General features: G+C 41.8%; 1 protein-coding gene across 1 annotated transcript in view; it reads left to right on the top strand.

Annotated features, from left to right (window-relative positions):
* The window catches only part of DPT (dermatopontin), a 36,628-nt gene extending 35,409 nt beyond the window's left edge, over positions 1-1,219 (top strand). The window contains exon 4 of the mRNA XM_061382541.1: positions 96-1,219. Within this exon, the coding sequence (XP_061238525.1) occupies positions 96-162 (67 nt within the window). The 3' untranslated portion in view covers positions 163-1,219. The remainder of the gene's footprint in view (positions 1-95) is intronic.
* Positions 1,220-25,789: the final 24,570 nt, after the last annotated feature.

The raw sequence follows: 25,789 nt of genomic DNA, 5'->3' as shown, positions 1-25,789 counted from the left end.
TTAAGTTCCTAAATTCTCCAAAGATTGCTCATTGCTTTATTCTTCCCAAGGTGTCTTTTCTCACTGACATTAGCTCTCTGACTCTCTCCCTACAGGGATCGCCAGTGGAAATTCATAATGTGCCGGATGACCGACTATGACTGTGAATTTGCAAATGTTTAGATCTGCAACCTACCAATCTGAGTGAAGGGAAGAGGTCCAGGAGGCCTGAGGACTCCACAGATGTTAACATCAGCAGGGACTCCTAAGTGGTTTCTGTTGCTCTCTTTTCTTCTGCTCAAGCTGGTTGGTAGCTGGAATGCCAGTTTTCTGGGCCTTCTGACTAGTATCACGCTTATAATAAAATCCCTAATTTCTCACTTTCAACATGTTCCATAGAAACCCTTTTGTATGAGTGACGATGGCTGTGTTGCACACCATATATTCTGTGTGCACAGGCACAGCCTGAAAACAAGCCTAGTTGCTTGAGCACCTGTCTCAGCCTTGCTGTTGCTTTTACTACCCAGTGAGTTGCCTAGTGCTGAGCAGTACCTGTGAGGAGGTTTAGTAGTGGAATGAAGGGGCAGAAATTGAAGAAGGGGACCAGGAATGCTCTCTGGAGCTCTGTCTGTTTGAAGGAAACCTAGGATCTTCACAGAGAACAGACCTTCTGCCTTAGGGCGACCTGCTTCCACTCTCCCACTCCGCATAAGCCAAGCTTGCCTAGAAGTTCAAGTGCAGAGCTCTGTGCTCCAGGAGGGAGGAGACTGGGAGGTGAAATGGGGAGGTGAAATTGTTTGGGCCTGAAAGACTGAGGATTGGAAGAATTTCCTAAACTGGAAGAAGATTGTTACATGCCCAGTAATGAAAATGAGCACAGGAACCAGAGAAACCTGTGAGAATCAGTCTCAAGTAAGACAAAAACAAGGAGGATGAGAGAGGTCAGAGAATGGGACTCAAGTTAGGAACCTGGAGGAAAACTGAAAAAGGAGTTTGACTTGCCAGCACTTGGAAAAACTGGCAAAGGCCCTGTAGTTGTGTGAGCTACTGGCAAACTCATGTTGACTGGTTTCCATTTTCTGGATGGAAAAGGCTGCCCTGGGGGATCTACTTCTTTTCAATGTGTAGTTTAGGGGTGTCTTTTGCAGAGATGGCACTATCGTTCCTCCTCCTGTGATGTCCCCATCCCCAGCCCTTTGTACTCTCTTCATCATAAAAAGAATAAAAATATTAACATTCACTATGTTGCAAATGTTAAGGGTCATTTTTCTCTCTCTGTGCGAAGCCACTTCAATCATGTCTGACTCTTTGCGATCCTATGGATTGTAGCCCTCCATGCTCCTCTGTCCATGGGATTCTCCAGGCAAGAGTACTGGGGTGAGTTGCCATTTGCTTCTCCATTTTGCTCTCTGCTGCTGCTGCTGCTAAGTCGCTTCAGTCGTGTCCGACCCCATAGACGGCAGCCCACCAGGCTTCCCCGTCCCTGGGGTTCTCCAGGCAAGAACACTGGAGTGGGTTGCCATTTCCTTCTCCAATGCATGGAAGTGAAAAGTGAAAGTGAAGTCGCTCAGTCGTGTCCGACTCTTAGCGACCCCATGGACTGCAGCCCACCAGGCTCCTCCATCCATGGGATTTTCCAGGCAAGAGTACTGGAGTGGGGTGCCATCGCCTTCTCCGACTTTGCTCTCTACTCTTCCCCTTTCTGATTATTCAGAAAATATAGCTTCTCATTGTGATTTGTGCCAAGCACCATGCAGGGCACCAGGAATCCAATACTGGTAATGACAGAGTATGAGAAATCCAATAAATGAAGCATAAAGTGCTAAGTGCTTTCATTAAGGATTGGATAAAGGGTGGAGTCACATTTCTTTGCCTTTGAATCTAGCTGATTTGTCCTCAGCATCCTACAGACCTCCTCATGCCAATGTGTCACATGATTTTTGACCACAGGGAGCCTCTACTTTCTTTATCCACACAGTTTGCCTTTTCTTTTCAAATCTGTGCTGTGCTTCCCTTCTCTTCTCTCTCAGGAGACCCAGGCAGGCAGGCAAATCCACAGGGATCACCTACCTTGTTAGGCAACCCATCCAGGTGGTCAAGACAGTGAATCTCAGCCAGTGAAGCTGGCATTTCCCAGTGAGACCTCAGTATTAGGAAGAGAAAGGCAGAGCTAAGGATGTCCACCTTTGACTTAACGCTGAGGTCCTTTTTCACATTATGTTTCTGCTTTATTTCTTCCATTTCCCTGTTTCCACGTCTCTGGCAATTTTCATTTATACCAAGCTTCCCTGTGTTTTTTTCTCACAAACGGCACCATTAATATTTTAGCAATTGCAGCTTTGGGTCAGGATGGCAGCCAGGAAATGGACTTAGCCGGGTGTGTGGAGCACAGCTGGAAGAGAGACAAGCAACGCAGACTGGCTGACTTAGCAGCCATGAAGGAAACCAAAGGCTGGGGAGGAGGTGGGGGAGTAGGGCACCAGGACGCCGGAGGCTCAGGTTGGAGAGGTACAACTGGGAGCAGCAGTCCAGGAGACTGCCAGACAGCACGAGTCACGGAAAAAAAGTAATACAGCAATCCAATATATGTCTGTGCCAAATAGAATAAATAGAGAGAAGAACTAAGAGAAAAGCTATTTTTGCATATAGGCCGAGGACAATAACAGGAAAGTCATCATCAGCTTGGTCCAAATCTGAATTTATACTTTTTTTTTTTTTTGGTCAGCCTCAATTAGAAGAAACCAAGTGCCAGATTGAGGCTTCATCCCTAATCTTCTGACTGTGATCTCTCTCTGTGCTCTCATTTCTCCAATCTTTCTAGTAACCTGCACACAACCTTAGACAAACCACCTCCCCACTCTATGAGGAATTTATCCAGGTGATATTGTGGTTTCTTGCAACCCCAGAAATCCTGTGAATGCTGAACAATCTGTCCCAGATTGTTTACAAATTCCTAAGGCATTTTCTTCCAGGGAAGAAGCCTGGGATGGGATTTGAAAACGTAGTTCCTGCCCCTGGCTCTGACAACAAGTGGCTGTGTACTATTAGACAGATCCCCAAGCCCACTCTTTCCTCATCTGCCTGGTTATGAGCAGGAGTCCCTTTTCCAGTAACTTCACAAGAGGGTGGTCACAAAAAAATGGGAAGAAAAGAGATTTGATTCCTGCCTCACCGGGCCTACAGTCTGACAGGAAGAGATGAGAAAACAGACAATGAAGACACAAGTGCAGGAAAGTTTCCTGAGGAAGCCAAGCCCATGACTGGCCCTGAAGGACCTATAGAACTTGTGAAGTGAGTGCAAGAAGGCCCTGGATTCCAACAGTCAGGGCACAGATCCTTGTTCCATCACTTACCAGCTGCATGACCAAGGCTCAGTCACCTACTTTCCCTAACACTCTATTTCCTTACCAGTAAAGACAATAATTTGAGATGGAAATGGCAACCCACTCCAGTGTCCTGGGAAATCCCATGGATAGAGAAGCCTAGTACAGCCCATGGGGTCACAAAAGAGTTGGACACTACTTAGCAACTAAACAACACAAATAAACCTTTTTTTCTTTGGAATCCTAACTCTATAAAAGTCACTAAAATCCACCTGCAAAGCAGAAGATGTGAGTTCAGTCCCTGGGCCAGGAAGATCCCCTGGAGAATGAAATGGCAACCCACTCCAGTATTCTTGGCTAGAAAATCCCATGGGCAGGAGCCTGGTGGGCTACAGTCCATAGGGTCACAGGAGTTGGACATGGCCTAGTGACTAAACAACAACAAAGACAATAGTAGCACCCACACTGTGGGATTCTTGTAAGATTAAATACGATCTCATAGTGTCTTGCACTAATAAGGACCCAATAAATGTAGTAAGAGAAATAGAATATTATTAGCATACTTTAGAAATAATGTTCCTTGTGTAAATTGGATATTGGTATAGATGAAGAAAAGGAAAATTCATAGAAGAGGTGAGATCAGTTTTGCTATCATTCACTTATTTATTCATTTATTCACATTCGGTCACTCAACCAATACATTATTAAAGGCTTATTATATATCAGCCACTTCACAAGGCAGAGTTCCTGCATTCCAGAGGATTATAAACTAAGGGAGTCAAACAAGCAAGCAAATCATCACAGTCCAGGTTGGTGAGTCAAGAATAGGTGGCATTGCAACAGAGAGTGGTGAGAGGTTAGGGTGGGAAAAGGGAGAGTGGCATTTCAGGCAATGGAAACAACATCATCAGATCAGATCAGATCAGTTCAGTTGCTCAGTCGTGTCCGACTCTCCGAGACCCCATGAATCGCAGCATGCCAGGCCTCCCTGTCCATCACCAACTCTCGGAGTTCACTCAGACTCACGTCCATCGAGTCAGTGATGCCATCCAGCCATCTCATCCTTTGTCGTCCCCTTCTCCTCCTGCCCCCAATCCCTCCCAGCATCAGGGTCTTTTCCAATGAGTCAGCTCTTCGCATGAGGTGTCCAAAGTACTGGAGTTTCAGCTTTAGCATCATTCCTTCCAAAGAAATCCCAGGGCTGATCTCCTTCAGAATGGACTGGTTGGATCTCCTTGCAGTCCAAGGGACTCTCAAGAGTCTTCTCCAGCACCACAGTTCAAAAGCATCAATTCTCCGGCTAGGGGTAGGATAGGGAGCCCCTAGCGGAAAGGGAGAGGAACAACATCATGGAAGGCACTAAAGGATGTAAAGGCTTAGGAAAGTTTCCCCAGAAAACACTGATGCCACCAGTGTCTGGGAGGCACAGTACACAGTCACAAATACCCTAAGGATGTACAGGTAGCTCACGTCAGCACCATAAGGCATTCCACCATGTGTGCATATTAATAATTACAATTATGGTATCTGGAACTCAGATTGCAGCTGAGGCCTCCTAGAAATCTAGAGAGAGGGAATTTAACAAATCCTCTCTCTGCTCCATGCACCCAGATGCACAATGCCATGGCCTGGGGAATTTTCTCTCCATCCTGGGTGTTCATCCATATGTATTATCTTTATGGGTCAACTGCTTCGACCCAGACTAGAAACTCAGCATTTTTTTAGTTCCTACAGAGGAATGTAATCTCATAAAAGCATTAATGAATGTACAAACTCAAACTAAAAAAGCAAAGAACAAAAATTTAGACATTTTGGTTGAGGCAGTCTGAATGCAGGTTGGAAAAGAATTTCCATACACTGGGCATTTCAGAAGGAAGTAAGTTTATTAAGAACAAAGAGCAGAAATCATGTGACCACTGTGAATGCACTAGACTGACCTCCTGACAGACCAGGGAAAGCTGACAGTTTTCATGGATTAGTAGCTAATTTTTATAGCCTCAAGACAAATAAAATTACTGCTGGAAGGTTAGCAGTAGGTGATTGGTGGGAGCACTATAGGGGATTTACTGGAGTGGACATCTTTGCCTAATTTGGAGTCAGGAGGCTTGTTAGTAATGATCAGGAGGCTTTTGGTGATGGTTGTAAAGGGGTTCAGTTAGCTTTAGAGGTGTCCTTGGTTCTAGGCTCTGCTTCAGTGGCCTTGGGGCAGGACTCAATAATTTCCTTCTTCCATGTTTATTTATTATTCATCATGTAGTCAGGGGTTTTCCCTCTTTCTAGCCAGTCCCTTGTCTAGCTTCCAACCTACTTGGTTCTCTCCTTATACTTCCAGGTTCTTCTCCCCCTTTTAGTGAAGGAAATTGTCACTCAGTACAGCCTGCATCCAAACAGGTATGCACATCAGGTGGCCAACACAAGCAACGGCCACAGAGCCAACAGCATCCACTCTTACAAAGAAAATCAAAGAAAAGGAAAAAAAAATCTTACAAAGATCCAGTCCATTTTAACTAAACCTTCTGTTTAGTTTTGTGAAATTAAACCACTGTGTTAAGAAGTACTACCAGAGCCTGGTTACCATTCTGGGAGCCAGAGTCATGAAGGTAAGTGAAATCTTTTGCAAAACAGGGTCTGGATCTAACTGGGGTGTTTATCCATTACCAATGCACTCGGGTTAGTTGCCCTGCGGCCTGTGAGATCTTAGTTCTCCAACCAGGTATCAAACCTACGTCCCCTGTATTGTGAGATAGATTCTTAGGTTATTATTAGGTTCCTCTGTGCCTTCTTAAGCACTGGAAATGTATCATTTGTAACCTTCTTCTCCTCTTCCCAATACCCCCTGAAGAAGCCCAGTTATCCATGTGAGTGAATATCCGTATCAGTGAAAACTGCTGAATAGAAACATCTTTTAAAAAATGCAAATTATTATATCCTCTGAATTTTCTGAATGGTAGCATTACTGTTTATTTCTTTATTTTTTTAATACTTCTCTGCCTTTCCTAACGTTAAAAAACAATTACCATTGATTGTGTTTATAATTTTTCTTAAGTAATTTTAATCTTATGGGACAAGAACAGTCACCAGCTGCTAAACAGTTCAGCCCTAGGACTCTGCTCCAGCTGAAAGGTGAGCATATGCTGACTTTATGGAAAGAGAGAGATTATAAAACCAGACTCTTTCATCTAACAGTCTGCCTAGTGGGTTATAATTTAATAGGCAGAATTACCTGCTCTTTCCAACGTCTCTCACCATCCCCAGAGACAATGGAACAGATGTTCATTCTGTCATATGGCCAATGAGAAACAAATATTTAAAACTCCTCCACTCATTGAAGTGCCCTTGCTCTTGCTTGCCCTTCAGGACCAAGCATGGGACTCAGCTTCCCCAGAAAATTTGCAGTGTTTGCTAAGACTGGTTCAGGGTCCCTTCCTGGCTCCTCAGTAATCCAGTCTTTGTTTGCATTTCCCTAAGGGAAGAGGTCCTGACTTATTTGTTTGTAGGTTTCTAGTGCTTAACAGGATATTTTTACATATAGTGGGCATCCAAGACTTGTGCTTTAAAATTTATCTGGATTTCCAGGCTGATTTTCAGTTTTTATTGGGAAGACCTATCACAGCTCTGGGGCTTCCCTGCTGGCTTAGTGGTAAAGAACCCGCCTGACAATACAAGAGACGTGGGTTTCATCCCTGAGTCAGGAAGATTCCCCTGGAGAAAGGAATAGCAACCCACTCCAGTATTCTTGCTGGGAAATCCCATGGACAGAGGTGCCTGGAGGGCTACATTCTTTGGGGTCGCAAAAGAGTCAGACACCACTTAGCGACTAAAACAACAACAAAATCAAAGCTTTAAGGAATCAATAATTGGAAACATGTGTAAAAGCACTTTGAAAATTGCATAGCTGTATTAAGAAGCATGGTATTATGATAATGTGTGGTTTAGAAGGGAGTTAATGCCCTCTCCCCCTGGAGGAGGGCATGGCAATGCACTCCAGTATTCTTGCCTGGGAGAGCCCATGGTCAGAAGAGCCTGGCAGGCTACCGTCCACGGGGTCACAAAGAGTCAGACAGGACTGAATCAACTCAGCATTCACACATGCAATGCCATTTCCCGCTTTCTCTTCAACATCATTAGGTAATCATTAATTTCATCCTTCTAAGAGCTATTCACTAATGATGAGTGAGTTGGAAAACATACCAGTCAGTCACAATTGTTACTTACGTGTTCAGAAAGTGTGTCACCATACTAAAAACCAGAATGTGAATTTTAGTATTTTTATGACCTTTTCAACTATATTGAAATCAACATCTGGGCAACAAGTACAGGACTTGTTGCTATTGTTCAGTTGCTAAGTCATGTCCAACTCTATGTGACCCCAAGAGCTACAGCCCACGAGGCTCCTCTGTCCCTGGGATTCTCCAGGCAAGAATAATGGAGTTGGTTGCCAGTTCCTTCTCTAGGGGACCTTCCCAACCCAGAGATAGAACCCAAGTCTCCTGCATTGGCAGATGGGTTCTTTACTACTGACCCACCAGGGAAGTACAGAACTAGGCATTTGTTAAACATGAGGTAGCACCTAGGTAACTAACCCTTGAAGAGACTGAGGGGCCGAGGGCAAAGGGGCACAGGTTGGTAAATTGGTGTAGCTCTGTATGAATTTGGATGCATTTTGAGTCTTATAATAGCATATGAGTTCCAGAGGATAGGAGGGCAGTGATTTTTGTTTGATGTATCCCCTATACAACAAACATTTGATAAGTAAATACAAGTAGAGCCCTAAGACAAGCAATAACACAGATTAAAATTTTGTGAATATAGATTTTATGACCCTTGTTTTTCCTTGTTATTCCCACAAAGAGTTGACTTGTGAGACTAGCTTGTGATTAGCTGGGCTGAAGCAGCGAAGCCAGTTTCTGAGAGTCAGGGTTTCCTGTTCATGAGGTTGCCTGGCATGCATCCATAGACCATGCCTGTGTGCCACATCTTCCCTCTCTGGGACTGGTGGATTTCAGCTGACCTGAGTGTTTCCCAGGTCTCTTTTGTTGGCAGACTCGAAAGTGAGCTCATTAGCCATCACCACTTGGAAAGATGTCTTTGGGAATCAAACATGCTCTGAGTCATACCTGCCTGTCCCCTACTGAGACAGTATAATGTCACTGACAGTACAATGTCATGTAAATTAGTTCTGCCCATGGCTTCCAGGAGGAAGGGGCCAAACACCTCTCACAGTGTAAAACAGCACAGCTCAAGCTGGAGAAGGACTTCACAGAAATTCAGAGCCAAGGCAAGCTTAATTCTCTACATGCACAGGTAAGCCTTGATAAAAACCTTTGCAGAGGGATAGAAAAAAAATGGAAAGATGTGGATGAGTGGATTATTGGTGGTGGGGGCATCAGACTCAGCCCTTCCCAGAATGGCACCAATGCTTGTTCCAAATCCATAATCCCACACATCTGTGCTTTTGTACATTTAATGTCGACTGTTACTTCAACAAGGTATCATTAATCACTTACTTTGTTCCTGGAACACACTGAAGGAAGTCACAAAGCCTAAAACATACTTCTTCCCTCAGGAAGAATTTTGTTCTAGTTGGGGAGCCAAGGCCTAAAATCCAGAAAGGTTAGAAATCAAAAGAAAGCTGTTTACAGTCGAGGGCCCAGTGAGTGACAGTCAAAGGCACAGGGAGTGACACACTGTGAAGGAGGATCACTATGTGCCTGACAGGAATAGAACGGGACAGCTATACAGGTATTTGGAGAAGCCCCAGTAGGGGCGAGAAAAATGTCACCACCCTTCTACTGATTTTAATAAGCCCTATGGTAATCCTGAAGAAGAAGTGAAGTGAAGTTGCTCAGTCATGACTGTGGCTTACCAGGCTCCTCTGTCCATGGGATTTTCAAGGCAAGAACACTAGAGTGGGTTGCCATTTCCTTCTCCAGGGGATCTTTCGGACCCAGGGATCAAACCCGAGTCTCCCGCATTGTAGGCAGACTCTTTACCGTCTGAGCCACCAGGGAAGAATCTAATAAGAATGGTAATCCTAGTTGACCTCATAGGGTCAGACACTCTCCTGCCTGATATAAAGGAGGAGCTAGTGATGTAAGCCTGACATCTTCTTGAATAAGGTGGTCTTTCCCCCTCCCCCACTTTCCTTTGATTATAAAATCATAGCCCATTTAATCGTTGGGGCAGAGCTCCGTCGCCTGCCCACTTGCATCTCTTACAAGCACCCTATATTAAAAAATCTACCCCTCGACTATCACTTTGCCTCCGGCTGAATTCCTTCTGTGCTGAGACACAAAGAACCTGAGCCTCAGTAAATCTTAAGTCCCAGTCAAGTTTTGGCCAGGTTTTAGTCCCAGCACATGGGTTCAAGTCCCCATCTGAGGTAAACAGTTTCAGGCTGATGAAACAGAAGACATCAGAACAAGTGAAGGAAGAGTAAGAGTCATGCCAGTAGTGGAGACTGCCTGGGCAAACCTATGGAAGTGAGGTGCTTCTCAAGGAGCTGAGGGAAACCATGCATGCAATTCTTACGTCTTACTAACAGAAGACTGGAGCCCACTGAAGTCAATGACTTGCTCAAGGATACCCCATGAGTAAGTGGCACAGTCAGATCTAGAATTCAAGGCTCTGGGCTATTAGCTCAGTGATGTACGCTCCCAGGTCCCTGCACAGTGGTTTAGTACGGTAACATGAAAGGGAGATTCAGGCCCTTGAACTCTGTGCTCTAACAGGCTTTCCCATTTAACACTTGCAGCTACTCTACATGGGCCTTCTTATTGCCATTTTATAGCTCAGTTCAAAAGTTCCTGAAATAGAAGACTTGCCCAAGGTCATACAGCTAGTGAGAGTGGACTTTGAATCCAAGTCTGGCTGTTTGTGAAGCCCAGCTTCTCTCTGCTATGTCAACCTGGAGCCAAGGGTTTCCACTGAGAGTAAGAAGAAAGTTTTTAAACTGCTTCTTATTATTCCATAGCTAAATGTTGTACAATAGAAAAGACTTACAGCTTTATTCCAATATTTTACATATTACCTTTAGAGAGAGAGGTACATTGTAAGGTAAGTGAGAGAACATTGTTGGAGGTCTAAAAAGTCAGACGGGTGGCCTGAAAATCATAACCTTACTACTCAACTATTTCATATTACTTTAGACTTTACTCATCCCAATAAAACCAGGAAGAGATTCAACATCTCCTGTAGTGACAATACCTCGTTGTTATCTGCCTTCTGTAATGACTCCTACATCACAAACCCCCAATTCCATAAATCTAACCCAGCTAAGAAGAATTACTCTGACAGCTGAGACATACTCATCTTTTCTTTGTTCCCAGCCTCCACAATTGTTTCAGTTCCACACAGAGTCTCAGACTCATTTCTTTTTGCTGCACGTGCCCCGGGAAGATTTCTGCCTAGAGAATCATCATCACGCTTAATAAGCACTACTGTTCTCTTCAGCTGATTAAACCCCAGGATACCCAGTCTGTTAGCAGGAATGTGCTGGGCTGATATCAAAGCTCTAGCTCACTTCATCTCCTGAGGCTCTTCTCCAACATTGTCTTGAAGGATGAAGGTTACCTGCATCATAAATCAAATTTATCACTGGTATTTGGTAGTCACAACCAATTCAATAGACATATAAATTATTTTTTATTATCTTTAATTCCCAATGAAGGAATTTGGACACCTAATCTAAGGAAGTAAAATAGTGTGCCCCAGTTTCATCAGACATTATAAAGATCTCACTTCTAAAAGAAAAGTAGAAAATAAGCAAATTTATAGGTAGTGGCAATTTTGAGGTCCTTCCACATGAAGTCAATCATCATTAAGGATGCTGCTGCCTTTGACTTTATGTGAAGCTTCGATCCACACAGGCCTCCATGAATTCACAGTTGATCTTCATGTACTGAAGTAACCAAGTCTTTGGTTTATCTGTGTCTCTAAATATAGGTATAAAATCATGATTATGATAACAATTATTTTTATACATTCTCTGAGCCAGGTACCTTACTTGGCCCTTAAATGAAGCTCATTTGAAAACTCATAGTAAGTCGACTTACAAGGTGGCTGTCATTAATCTCATTTTACAAATGAGAAAAATGACTCACAGATATTGAGTTAGTTTTTCAAGACTGCAGACTCTACTCGTCAGACCTGGCTGAGGCCCGTGCATGTGTGTTCCAATGTAGACTGAGCTAAGCTGCCTTCTGTAGGCAATGCCATCCTTTCTCACCCCATCTGAGGCCTCAGCCAGTATGAGCACCAAATCAACCGAACAAATGAAACTGTGAAGGCAGTCAGTCTCCGCCTGGTACACATGGTCCTTTACTGTATCCCCAGCACCTGGTGGAGTACCTAGTACATTGTTGGAGATCAAAATATATTTGTTGAGTGATTGAACAACTGACTCTGTAGATTATTCTTTGCTGAAGGACTAAGCAGCAGCCCCTTTATATTTTCTTTCCCATACCCTTTTTTTAAAAAAAATATAAATGTATTTATTTTAATTGGAGGCTAATTACTTTACAATACTGTATTGGTTTTGCCATACATCAACATGAATCCACCACGGGTGTACACGTGTTCCCCATCCTGAAACCCTCTCCCACCTCCCTCCCCATACCATCCCTCTGGGTCATCCCAGTGCACCAGCCCGGAGCATCCTGTATCATGCATCAAACCTGGACTGGCGATTTGTTTCATGTATGATATTATACATGTTTCAATGCCACTCTCCCATACTCTCTATTCATATTCTTCCAGTCATATTCTCTAGCTATTCCTTTCATTCTTACATCCCCATGCATTTATACTTCCTAGGCTCTTAGAACTTCTATCCCATAGATTAAAAAAAAGAAAAAAAAAGTAAAAGAAAATAAAAAACCATACATCTTCCATTGTGTTCATGGATGCATGCCCTACCTCCTTGCTTTAAGTAAATCCTAGTTTTCCCTGCATTTCTCTTGAGTGGGGACCAGACATTCTCATATGCTCCAAGTACTATGGAATCATCAGAGTAGTTATAATTTTCACTTCCTGGGCAATTCTTGGATTTGATCTATTTTATTTAGTCTCACAATATTACTTTTTTAAACCCTTATCATTGCTTCCTGGTCTCCTTAGCTACAGTCTTTACTTTGGAAATCCGTCCATCAGCTGGAAGAAGATTTTTCCTAACATAAATCTAATATGTTTTATCCTTGCTAAAATCTTCACATGATTCTTAAACACATTCCTTCTGATGACATATATTGCTTCACACACTGCCCACCAGGTATAATTCTATGTTAGTCATGCAAAATAATTCACGTTTCCCTGAGGAGACATTGTCATGTTCCCCTATGCCTTTGCACCCTTTATATACTATTTTCCATACTTGGAAGCCTCTGTACCTGGGCCTTCTTTCCCTGGCTGACTCACAGTGCTATATGCCCTGATTCCCCAAGTGTGTTAGAAGTCCCTCTCTGAGGAACACGTGTACACCCGTGGCAGATGCATGTTGACGTATGGCAAAACCAATACAATATTGTAAAGTAAAAATAAATAAATAAATAAATAAATAAAAGAAGTCCCTCTGGGATGTTGCCATAATTCCTACTTTACATCACTTGTCATACTTTTGTGTTTTCCTGTTTTGACAAAACTAAATGTTCTCTTTGTCTCTTTGTATCCACTGCCCCACCTACAGCAGGTATTTGTTGACTATTAGCTATACAAATATTTAAACAATGAAAGAAGTGCCTTCCGACACCAGAGAGTTTCTATAGTTCCATGAAAATAGCTACAACTAGAACTCATCCTCCCTTTTCCAAACTACTGCACCACTTTTCTATCAGGTCTCCTTATCCCTATTCTGACTTGCCTCCTTCAAATGCCACTTACACACCGCTAGGGGAGTGATCTAACATAGTGATCTTTAACTCTTACTTTATATGCTCCCTGGAGAGCATGGGGTTAAGTTCCATTTCCTAGTAAAGCATCACTGTCTTCCTTGCCTTCCGTGATCTCTCCCAGGCTGGCTAGGAGGTCTCCATGGGGATCCCACAACACTGTGTGCAGAACACCCTCCCTGCCTTTGCCACAAGGTGCTGTGCTTAGTTGTTCAGTCTTGTCTGAGTCTTTGTGACCTTTGGGACTGTAGCCCGCAAGGTTTCTCTGTCCATGAGATTTTTCAGGCAAGAATATTGGAGTGGGTTGCCATTTTCCTCCTCCAGGGGATCTTCCCGACACAGGGGTTGAACCTGAGTCTCCTGATACTTTATGGCAACTATTTAAGTGATATTCCTATCCCCAGAACAAATTTCTTTAGGACAGGGACTGTGTCACATTTATCTCTGAATCCCTAGTAGCTACTACAGCTTCTGTTCGAGCATGTACTCATCAATGGGTACTGAATTAATAATATCTGAAATAGACACAGTAGTTAGATGGCCAGAAAAGTGTTGCAAAGGAAAGCAAACTTTTGAACAAAGATCAGGCCTTCCAGGAGTCTAAATTTAATGTATCTCAGAATGGTAGGGGACTTGTATTTCTCACCAAAGGTTTTCCACAGAAGAAAATCTGCTTTACAAATTGAAATTTGATTATACCATAAAAGATAAGTAGAAAATTAAAATGTTAGTTTGGTAGTTTCTAAACTAATAACACATGACATTAGCATCACTGCATTTATTGGTTACTATAAAGAGTAGCTGACTGCATTCCATTACATGCTCTGCCTCACTATTTGCCACCCCACAATGCCCCTTCTCATCAGGCAAGGTTCCAGTCAATTGGTCAACAAGCATTTATTAAAAGGATCTTGTGGGGACAGCACCACATGGTCACAGTGGGGGAATAATGAAATAACAGCACTTAAGCAGCTCATAATCTGTTTGGGTGGAAGGAGGTACCCTCTTGCAATAAAAGATAATATATAAATATAAAACTCAGAAGCTAACCACTGCAAATCTGATGAGAGGAGGCAGTCACTAAAAGCTGAATAGAGAAAGTGGAAGTTATTTGGACAGGAGGAAATAGAAAAAAAAAATATTTTATAGGGTTTGAGAGTCAATATATGCTTCATCTGTTTGTCTTTTTACTCATTTATCACATAGACATTGAAACTAAGAGTCCAGTGCAAATTCGTCTCCACCTCCAAGTGCTAGTCTGGTCACAGTCATGTGTGTTCTATCCATGATTATTACTAATGAACACATACATAACAACCTGAATGCTGCTGCCAAGTCGCTTCAGTCATGTCCGACTCTGTGCGACCCCATAGACGGCAGCCCACCAGGCTCCCCCGTCCCTGGGATTCTCCAGGCAAGACCACTGGAGTGGGTTGCCATTTCCTTCTCCAATGCATGAGAGTGAAAAGTGAAAGTGAAGTCGCTCAGTCGTGTCCGACTCTGTGCGATTCCATGGACTGCAGCCCACCAGGCTCCTCCATCCATGGGATTTTCCAAGAGTACTGGAGTGAGGTGCCATTGCCTTCTCCAAACAACCTGAATAGCTACATGTAAATCAATAAGATCATAACATCCTCTCACACCATATACAAAAAGAAACTGAAGATTATTTAAAGACTTGAATATAAGACACAACCCCATAAAATTCCTAGAAGAGAGCACAGGCAAATATTCTCTGACATAAATTGTAGCAATATTTATTTAGATCAGTCTCCCAAGGCAAAAGAAACAAAAGCAAAAATAAACAAATGGGACCTAATAAAACTTAAAAGTTTTATTTGCACGGTAAAGGAAACCATCAACAAAATGAACAGACAACTTATGGAATGGGAGAAAATATTTGCAAGTGATGCAACCAACAAGAGATTCAAGAGATTAATCTCCAAAATATACAACCAGGTCGTATAACTCAGCATCAAAAAAATGAAGAACTCAATCATAAAATGGGCTGCTGCTGCTGCTAAGTCACTTCAGTCATGTCCGACTCTGTGTGACCCCATAGACAGCAGCCCACCAGGCTCCTCTGTCCCTGGGATTCTCTAGGCAAGAACACTGGAGTGGGTTGCCATTTCCTTCTCCAATGCATGAAAGTGAAAAGTGAAAGTGAAGTCGCTCAGTCGTGTCCGACTCTTAGCGACCCCATGGACTGCAGCCTACCAGGCTCCTCCACCCATGGGATTTTCCAGGCAAAAATACTGGAGTAGGGTGCCATTGCTTTCTCCGATAAAATGGGAAGAAGACCTAAATAGACATTTTTCCAAATAAGACAGATGACCAACAAAGATGCTCAACATCACTAATTGTTAGAGAAAAGCAAATCTATAGTACAATGAGTTATTACCTCACATGGGTCATAATGCTATTATGAAAAAGTCTACAAATAGTAAATGCTGGGAAGGGTGGGGAGAAAAGTGAACCCTCCTACACTGTTAGTAGGAATGTAAATTGGTGCAGTCACTATGGGAAACAGTATGGAGGTTCATTTAAAAACTAAAAATAGACCTATCCTTTGTTCCAGCAATTCCACTCCTAGGTATATATTCAGAAAAAAAAAAATCTTCTAATTCAAAAAGGTACATGCACCCCAATGTTCACAGCAGCACTATTTGCAATATTCAAGACATGGAAACAACCCAAGTGTCCATCAACAGACAATTGGGTTAAGAAGATGTGTGTGTGTGTGTGTGTGTGTGTGTATTATTCAGCCACAAAAGAGTGAAATATTGCCTTTTTCAGCAGCATGAATGGACCTATGGAATATTATACTTAGTGAAGTAGATCAAACAGAAAAAGAAAAATACTAAAGGATAATTTTTGTATGTGGAATCTAAAAATAATGCAACCAAAAAAAAAACATACCCATATAGCTCTTCAATAGACCTGTGTGTTAGGTATTATTAACCCTATTTTACAAATGAGGAAGTAGACACCCAGCGATTGTGACTTGACCGAGTTTACATAGATATTGAGACAGGACCAAGACTTTGAACTATCTTCCGACTTCAAAGCCCAAGCTCTTTTCAAACATCATGCAAGAAGCAACGGTCAAATTTTGCCAAAAAGTATCATTAGTCCTATCAAATCCCTTCCAGCATGAGATTTTATAGATGAGATCTATAAAAGCACAGTTGATTACAGATAGTGGACAAGAAACTATATACTATGGCTTCTAATCTCTAGTCCTCTCTAGACTGTACTTATGGGCACCAATTCTGCCATAAAGCAGCCATTATGACTGAATTGCTCCATCAACCAACCAATCAGGGCAATGAAGAAATAAACAGTATATCTGACTTTCTTAAGTGGGTGTTTTAACCACAACGGTTACACCATTTAAGAGTGAAACCAAACCATAGTCTTAGCCAGACTTAATATGACTTCATTCCTTCAGTGTTATGACAAATAATACACTGAATTCCTTTTGAGCACCGTGCCCTCATTAAAACTGCATTTTGGCTATTATAGGTTCTAAAAAAAAGTACTTTGGCTATTCCAAAATATTTAGATAGTCTCTTCTGGTTTCTTTCATGTCTCTGTACTCTTACACAATATCCTATTATTTATTTCTTTAATTTCTAATACATTGTTGAATATATTAATATCACTATGACTTGAACATTATGTAATTACTAAATAATCACAAGAATGTTCCACTTTTCTAGGACATTCTAAGTGTGTCTTAGACTATTAATCTGAATTGCCATGAAGAGAATCTTCTGGGGCTTCTAGTTCCACACTATTTGGGAAGACAGTGTGAAATGTTCAAGGCAAACTTTCAGCTTTCTTTTCTCCTAGGGTGTGTTCCTGCTTCCTCAAATAATGAACATCAGTGAGAATGATTTTTAAATACCACAATAAGAGATACCTCCTAAGTGTACCTCTCAGGTATCAGCCTCTTTGCCTTCAGCAGCTTTGTGTTGGACTGCAGCTACTAAGATGTCCCCTGGGTATCTGTCAGCTGCATTCTAAACGTCTTGGCCTGACTTTCAAGCTTTTACACTTAATGTAGTTGCTACATCCTGAGACAAACTTCTCTGAAAGACAACATTTTAACCAAAAGTGAAAACAATCCAGCCTTAACCAGGACCATAGGTCTTATACAAATGTAGTTAAGGAAAGAAAAGCAGGAAAACATTTTTTTTTACAATGAGAGCTCTTGCTTCTAAAGTATGGCTCCTCATGCCTTGGATCATATAAACATTATAGAGGTTTTATAGGGAAATAATTTATCAGCTGACTTGGGAAGGGAGCAGCTCAGCACCATTGGGAGAGTATGGAATACGGAGTCGAGATACCTGGGTCTCATTCTGCCTCCATAATGTTTTGCCTTGCCAACTTTGGGAAAGTAACTCAGTCCTCGGGAGTCGAAGTCTTTGTAAAACGAAGATAACTGTATTAATCCCTCCCTGCCTCACTGAGTTGTTGTGAGAGTCAGTTTAGATATAAACATGATAAAACATGCTGTAAATACCATATGCTGATTTCATTATTAGTATTAATTTTATATTATGCCCTGCCTTTCGGGATTGCCTGAGGAAATCAGATTGCCTGAGGATCTTTTCAGATCCCTTAAATGCTTTCACCTTTGAATAGGAAAGCATTTGTAAGCAGTTATCTGTTGAGTACCAAGTTTGAGTCCCACCCTCTGCTAGGAACTATGAGGATTAACAATAAATGAAGGAACAAATATATGGCAATCCTAACCTTAAGAACCTCATGATATAGTCATGGAGAAGATATGGATACAAAAGAAACACAAACTGAACAAATCAGGCTAATGTGGGTTTGAAGCCAATTAGATGAGACCTCGTGGATGGATAAATACATAGCGGAGGTGGAAAGCAGACAGTGATGAGGCACAGATTTGTGAAAGAGGAATATAAGCTGGGTGCAGATGTGGACACCTGGACAGATTAAACTGTGGGAAAGCTCACCCTTTAGTTGATCCACTCCTGAGCTGAGACCAGGGCTAAAGGACAAACTGAGGCCTCCCATTCAGCTGCCATATAACATTGAGCAGAGTTCCATGTACTATAAAGTAGATCCTTGTTAGTTATCCATTTTAAATATAGCAATGTGTACATAGCCATCCCAAACCCTCTAACTATCCCCTTCCCCGATCCTTCCCCCTGGCAACTATAAGTTTGTTCTCTAAGCCTATAAGTCTGCGATTCCACTTAAAAAGGATCTCATTCGGTATTTCTCCTTCTCTGTCTAGCTTAAAATGATGAACATTTTTTGAGTCTGGTCTGTAACATGTGCAAGATAACTATACTAAGACCTTTACAGATATTATCAAACATATATTATCTAATTTAATATAACAACCCAGTGAGCTAAATTTTATATCCCCTTTTTACTGATGATAAAACCAACCGAAGCTTTAAAGCAGTGGATTAATTTGCCTACATTCGTGGCAGAGTGAGGATTTCAAGAGACATGTTTTCAATCATCTTTAAAAATGTATCTTTTTCTTTTATTTTTTCATGAGCTACTGGTCCATTCAGATGTTCAAAGATCAGGAAACATTTAGGAGAGAAACATAAGATTGGATCGCTATTTGGTAATTTTGTTTTCTCTATGAGTTGGTATGTAACCTTCATTATTCTGTTTTAGTGACTGAACACTTGGGCACTAAACTTTTCAGACATGGAATGTTCCTTGGTTTGAAAACCACTGGTGAACAAATTAAAAACTCTAAGAAAGGCAGAATCAAGGATCCTTGCCTGGCACCATGAACATTCCTGGAAGCCAATTAAGTGGCCTTCTTAAGCATTTTTGCAATGCCAAGGGTTAGGATCCCTGGCAGCAGTAAGAAAAGCCCTGCTAGGTTTGTGAAATCTAGTCTATTAAAACAACATGTGGGTAAAATACAGTTTTAACCACCCGAACATCTTTTCTCAATATTGTCCTGAGTTCTAGCTGGCAAGTCTGGGTATTTCCACCTCTGTCCCTACCACTAAACTGAAAATCTCCCAATAACAAAGGAAAACCTTTCCACCTAGCCACAACAGCTCTTCCTCTGTGTGAAAGTTGCATGCAGGCAGCATTAGGTTGAGCAGTCTCATGTCACGGGTATGATGAAAGTCACAGGCTTGGAGCCTTGTTAGACAACATCTTCTCTTTCCATTTGACCCAGATGCCATTTGTCATCCCTGGAGGTATTTTTGTGTTTCAGAAACATGCTCATAAGTCATGCTATAATTGAGTGTGGCTGAAGTATTATTCAAGAACTCGATGTGCTTTTTTGTTGCTGTTTTAGATCACTTTGTTTGGTTTTCATAAAAGTGTTCGAAGTTTTGCATAAATGTTTTGATTTTGCAAAGTACCTTTATAAAGGGGCTACCCCTGGTGGCTCAGTGGTAAGGAATACTCTTGCAATGCAGGAGCCAAGGGAGACGTGGGTTCTATCCCTGTGCTGGGAAGATACCCTGGAGGAGGAAATGGCAACCCACTCCAGTATTCTTGGCTGGAAAATTCCATGGACAGAGGAGCATGCTGGGCTATCATACATGGGGTTGCAAAGAGTCAGACATAACTAAGCAACTGAGCACACACACACATACCTTTATAAAGGGACAACATAGAAAAGTGAGGGGAATTCAGACAGCAAGCCTTTTTCCCCCAGGACAAAATCAGAGAAGATACTAATTTTCTTTAAATCCTGAAAAAAAAATTAGCATTCTTAGAAGTCCTCATTTAGGCTTTTTGTTTGTTTTTTTTCTGAAATGTAAGCAGTGCCTCTCAGTCACAGGCAGCTGTAGAAAAATGGGCCTTTTGGGAAAAATTTAGCCTCTCACTCAACTGAATCTGAAGATTTTAGAGCTCCAAATGCCTCTTTGGATTGTGCACCTGGGTAGGAACTGAGCAATGAAAAGGGTGAGTAATCACCATGAGTAAAAATAAGCAGAAATAGCAGAGTGAAAAGATGAGCAGAGGCATTAAGATGCGTACAATGGTCATATAAGCAAACCATACCTCAAGTTCAAATAGCCAAGCAAGTGTCACATAGCACACTCCATCCTGACCTAGGCCCCTGCGTGGAGAGGTGGGATTGGGACCTCATCCAGTGAAATCAGGGTAAGTTCATTTCTGGAGATGAGTGGTGAGGACCAATTGTAGACAGACTTAAGAAACAAAGAATTCCATAAAAGGTACAGGGAAGTGAAGAACAAAGGTGGTTCTTAGTGATAGAGCTAGAATTGCTTACATTCAATGACCCTTCTGAGGAAAAGAGCTTATTTTTCTTATTGGCCTCAATGGGAGCTTTTCACAGACAACTCTGGCTCAGAAGGACAAGTTCCTTCCTTTGCATGTATCTGAATATATGGAAGAGGTCAATGATCAGATTATCCATGGCACATGCTCATCTCTGCCTTGTTACCAACAGTAGCAAGCCTCTTTGTCTAGACTGTATAGACAACCACCTCACCTTGAGCATCAGGTTTCAGCACATGAATTTGGGAGGGACACAATCATTCAAATCATAGCAACTGCTGGTTTTGGCAATGATTACGTATTTGCAGCTCACTATAACAGTCATTCACTGTGGCATTACTCCAGGTGATAATACTGAAGTGTGCAACTTAAAAGCATGGTAATCATGAACATTAATAGTCCATTTTTTTTTAACTTTACCTAAGCATCATTGGAAAAGACTCTGATGCTGGGAGGGATTGGGGACAGGAGAAGGGGACAACAGAGGATGAGATGGCTGGATGGCATCACTGACTTGATGGACGTGAGTATGAGTGAACTCCAGGAGTTGGTGATGGACAGGGAGGCCTGGCGTGCTGTGAATCATGGGGTCGCAAAGAGTCGGACACAACTGAGAGACTGAACTGAACTGAACTGAACTGAAGCAAATGGCAACCCATTCCAGTGTTCTTGCCTGGAGAATCCCATGGACAGATGAGCTTTGAGAGCTACCATCCATAGGGTCCAAAGTGTCGGATACAACTGATGTGACTTCACACTCAGATCAATTGTACTTTGTGTCAATATACGCATATGTGCTCAGTCATATCAGTCATGTCCAACTCTTTGCAACCCCATGGACTGTAGCCAGCCAAGTTCCTCTGTCCACAGTATTTCCCTGGCAAGAATACTGGAGTGGGTTGCCATACCCTCCTCCAGGGCATCTTCCCAACCCATGCAGTGAATCTGCGTCTCCTTTGTTTCCTGCCCTGCCAGTGGATTCTTTACTGCTGAGCCACCAGAGAACTCGTGATATCAATACAGAGCTAAAATCTGTTACATTGTGATTGTTGTGACCATGTTTCCTAAGAGATCAGATAATGAAAATGAGAATGATTACAGTACTTATAGCAATATGACCCAAGCATTGCCAAAAGAGAAGTCTAACTAACTGCGCTGTGTTAGTGATAGTTGGAAGGACAAGAGCAACTGGATTGGGGGTGGGGGAGGGTGTAAGTAACCAAAATAGAACACAGTGCACAATCTGAGAAAATAATCTGGAGCTGGCATGGCAAAGGGGCATTTATGGTGAAAGCACTAACTTGGAGACTGAATCTAGTCCAGAATGAGACAGAAAAGTATTTATTTCAATTAAAGGACTTTTTGTTTTTGTTCTGTCTATTAAAAAGACACCAATTCGCAGTAGAAAATTAGCATAGGCACACCACACCAATGACCATACATTATCATATCTTTGCCTTGATTTTGCTATGAAACTGAGAAAAGCTACATGTTCTGATTCACTGATTACAACTGAAATGTCTATTGTTGCATAACATAGAAAGTTTGGATAATAGGGAGTAGTATAGACTTGATTCTGTCAAATTTTACTGAAAACCATGAGTTGAATCAAGGCAACAATGACAAAAGAAAAAAAAATCCCTCTGTGTCTTCAGTATTTTAGTTTAAAAAATGGATTTGCCGATCATTTTCTTGAATTTTATGAAGACGCTTTTAAACCACAGAAAACATTTTTTTAAAAAAGATTCTTGATATCTTATCCAAACACAAACTAGACTTTGCTCATGTACCTGCATGTTTGGCAGACAGTGAAAATGTAATTTTTACTAAAATCCATTGTCTATACCAAAGAAAATAGAAAGATCTTCCTACTACATGTATATACCGTGTACACAACACTGCTTAAAGCAGATATGATTTCCTATCTGTGAAACTGTGGTTTTCATAATGAAAGATTTTGGTCAATTTACTCTTTCCTCTAAGTATACAGAAGCACTTAAAGAGATATTTTACTGTATGGAAAATAAAAGAAGATAGCCTTCTTAGGCATGTCTCTAAAAGATGGCTATTATTGTTGTGGGCCATATAAAAATATTTTATGGCAGTCCAATATTTTAACATCTTTGTGTGGTCTCCTTTCAACCAATTATGTGACTGTGGTAGATTAATAAAACAAATGCAGAAAATCGTTGATACCCTTCCTTTCAAGAAGTGGAGATTGATTACCTTTCCCTTGAGTGTGGACTGGACTCACTTCTAATGAATAACATATTGTAGCAGTAGTATGTGTTAATTCTGAGAAGTAGGTTATGAAAACATTGTAGCTTTCAGCTTGAGTATTCTCTTTTCCTCTCTCTCTCTTTAATCACTCATTCAGAGGGAAGACATAAGCTGTGTCAGAAGAATTTGAAGGGAAATAGAGAGAGGACCAAGCAATGAGACACTGAGAGCAGCCAGCAACCATATGAGTAATTTGGAAGTGAATCTTCCATGGGTTGAACCTTTTTTTTTCAAATGGTGCATCACATGAATAACCTTAATTCATTTAACTATTCGCCTCTTTGTACCTGTTTGTATATTAAACCATTTTCCTCTCAGCTTTACTGAGATATAGTTAACGTATAATGTTGTATAAATTTAAGGTATACAAGATATTAATTGAATATATTCATACTATGTAAAACAATTAGTTAGTGGCACTGGGTAACACCTCAATCATATCACCTAAGTACCATTTCTTTCTTGTGGTGTAAACATTTAAGATCTCTTAATAACTTTTAAGTATAGGTGGTGGTTTAGTATCTAATTCATGTCCGACTCTTTGCAACCCCCTGGACTGTAATGTGCCAGGTGCTTATGTCCATGGGATTTTCCAAGCAAGAATAGTGGAATGGGTTGCCATTTCCTTCTCCAGAGAATCTTCCCAATCCAGGAACCAAACTCATTTTTCCTGTATTGGCAGGTGGATTCTTTATCCACTGAGCTACCAGGGGAGACTTTTAAGTGTATAATACGGTGTTATTATAATCATCATTCTGTGCATTAGGTTCCCAGAATGTGTCTATATTATAACTGCAAGTTTAATTCTTGGGCCAACAACTCCCTATTTCTTCCATCCTGACAAACATAAAACATCTCATAACAGTTTATCTTATTCTGATTTTAAAAAATTGATCACATGCAAGTACTCTCCCCTTTACTCCCTGAGCTTTTATGTTTTTGATGTCACAGTTTATCTCTTTTACTTTTTGTGTCCTTTAGCAAACTTTCATAGCTATAGTTATTTTTAATAGTGTTGTTCTTTAACCTTTATACTAGAGTTACATGGTGAGTACTCCATAATATTACAGTATTAGAATTCTGAATGTGACTATATTTTTACCTTTACCAGAGTGTTGTATATTTTCGTATGATTTATGTTACTAAGTAGTATCTTTTCATTCCAGCTTGAAGAACTCCACTCAACATTTCTTGTAAGGAAGTTCTAATGATGAAAAACCTCAACTTTTGTTTGTCTAGAAAAGTTCTTATCTCTCCTTCACTTCTGAAGGACAATTTTTCAAGTTAAAGTATTTTTAATGGCAATTTTGTTTTCTGTTAGCATTTTGAATACATCATCCCACTCTCTCACAGCTTGTAAGATTTCTGCTGAGAAGTCCACTGATAGTTTTCTGGGAGTTGCCTTGTGAATTACAAGTCTTCGCTTTTCTGTCTTTCTGCCTTTAAGATTCTTTCTTTGACTTTCTTTAATTTCTTTTAAATTTAATATAATATGCTTTGGAGAGGATCTCTTTAAAGTTTATTCTGTTTGTGACCTATGTGATACATGAAGTTGGATATTCAAATCTCTCCCCAGATTTGGGATGTTATCATCCATTCTTTCTTTTTTTTTCTTTAGATTAATTTTTTCATTATTTCTTTAAATAAGATTTCTATCCTTTTCTCTCTGTCTTCTCCTTCTGGAAGTGTGATAATTTGCAAATGGTTCTTTTGATGGTATCTTATTTTAATTATGTAGGCTTTGTTCTCGCTTTTCCGTTTTTGTGCCTTTTTTTTTTTACTTCTACACCCTATGGACTGACTTTATTATGGGAAGCTTTTACAAATAAGGGACACTGGGGAATGCTGTGACCCTGGGTCTAGTGGTGCTCCCAGGTATGGGAGCCCCTCAGGGCACCAGGTTCAAAGAGATGTGATGTTATTTCAGCTCAGGTTCCTGGGGTCTGCAGAGTGCAGCAGAGGGTCTGCAGCGGCTGCAAGGGCGGTCGGGGTCCTCGGTGGTGCCTCCAGGCCCAGTGGCTAGAGGCCGTGACAGACAATGGTGGCGGCTAGAGTGGAGCCATGTCCACACTCAGCCGTGGGAGCCTGCAGTGGCTGAGGCCAGTTTCAGATACACTTAGTGGAGGGGCCCTTAGTGGGCAGCAAGGACCAAAGCCGCTTGCAGACACACTAGTAGCTGCAGGGGTCTTGGATGCCAACTACCGCGGCTGCTGGGTCTTGTCAAGGGTTCATGGTAGTGGAGGCCATTGATAAGAGCCATGCTGGGGGTCATGCAAGTGCATAGCTAGAGAGGCTAGCTAGAGATGAGTGCAGTAGAGCACGCCAGGCTCCAAAGACAAGGCTTGATCCAGGCCCATAAACACCTGAAGAGGCCTGGGCTTTTGGCATGCTTTCTCATGATTTCACAGTCTCCACCCAGTCCTGCACACTGCCATGGAGGCCAGTGAAGGGCATCAGGTTAGAAACACACAGGTACACAGTTGGAGGGGTCTCACCCAGGTGTGTGCACAGTGGTGCAGGTCAGCCATAGGCTTCTTAGCTCATGTATTGCTATACAGCCTGGGCTGGCAGCCAGCATTCACCCCATATTATGTTGGGGGCAGGAAGGAAAGAGCAGGAAAGGACACAGGCACCTGTTGTCAGTGAACATGAAAGCCTGCAGGGCAAAGCTGGTGAAAAGCTGTGGGGTTCTGCAGAGGCTCTGCTGGCCAATGGTATCTTTGGCATGAAATCTGCTGGCTTTGTCTACTGAACAGGTCACTGGGAGCTGCAGTAACTGCTTTTGGAAGTACTTGCTTTTCTCCTTGTTCCCAGCTGTCCCTGTACACCACAGCTCTGCTGGTCTGGGTGGGGTGAAACCAAAGCAGGACCCTTGTGCAGCATCCAGAAAGGTCAGGGAAGTGGCCACTCAGCCCATTCTTCCTTTCCTGGTGAGGGGACCTCTTTCTAGCTGAGGTTCGCTCTTGACGCTGGAGCAATGCTGGCTTGGAGGATGGGGTGATAGGCAAAATGAAGCTGTGTTTCTTCTCTTTTAGTGCAGTTATT

The sequence above is a fragment of the Bos javanicus genome, chromosome 16 (assembly GCF_032452875.1).
Source record: "Bos javanicus breed banteng chromosome 16, ARS-OSU_banteng_1.0, whole genome shotgun sequence".
Classification (NCBI taxonomy): Eukaryota; Metazoa; Chordata; class Mammalia; order Artiodactyla; family Bovidae; genus Bos; species Bos javanicus.
This window is presented reverse-complemented; position numbering and strand designations above follow the sequence as displayed.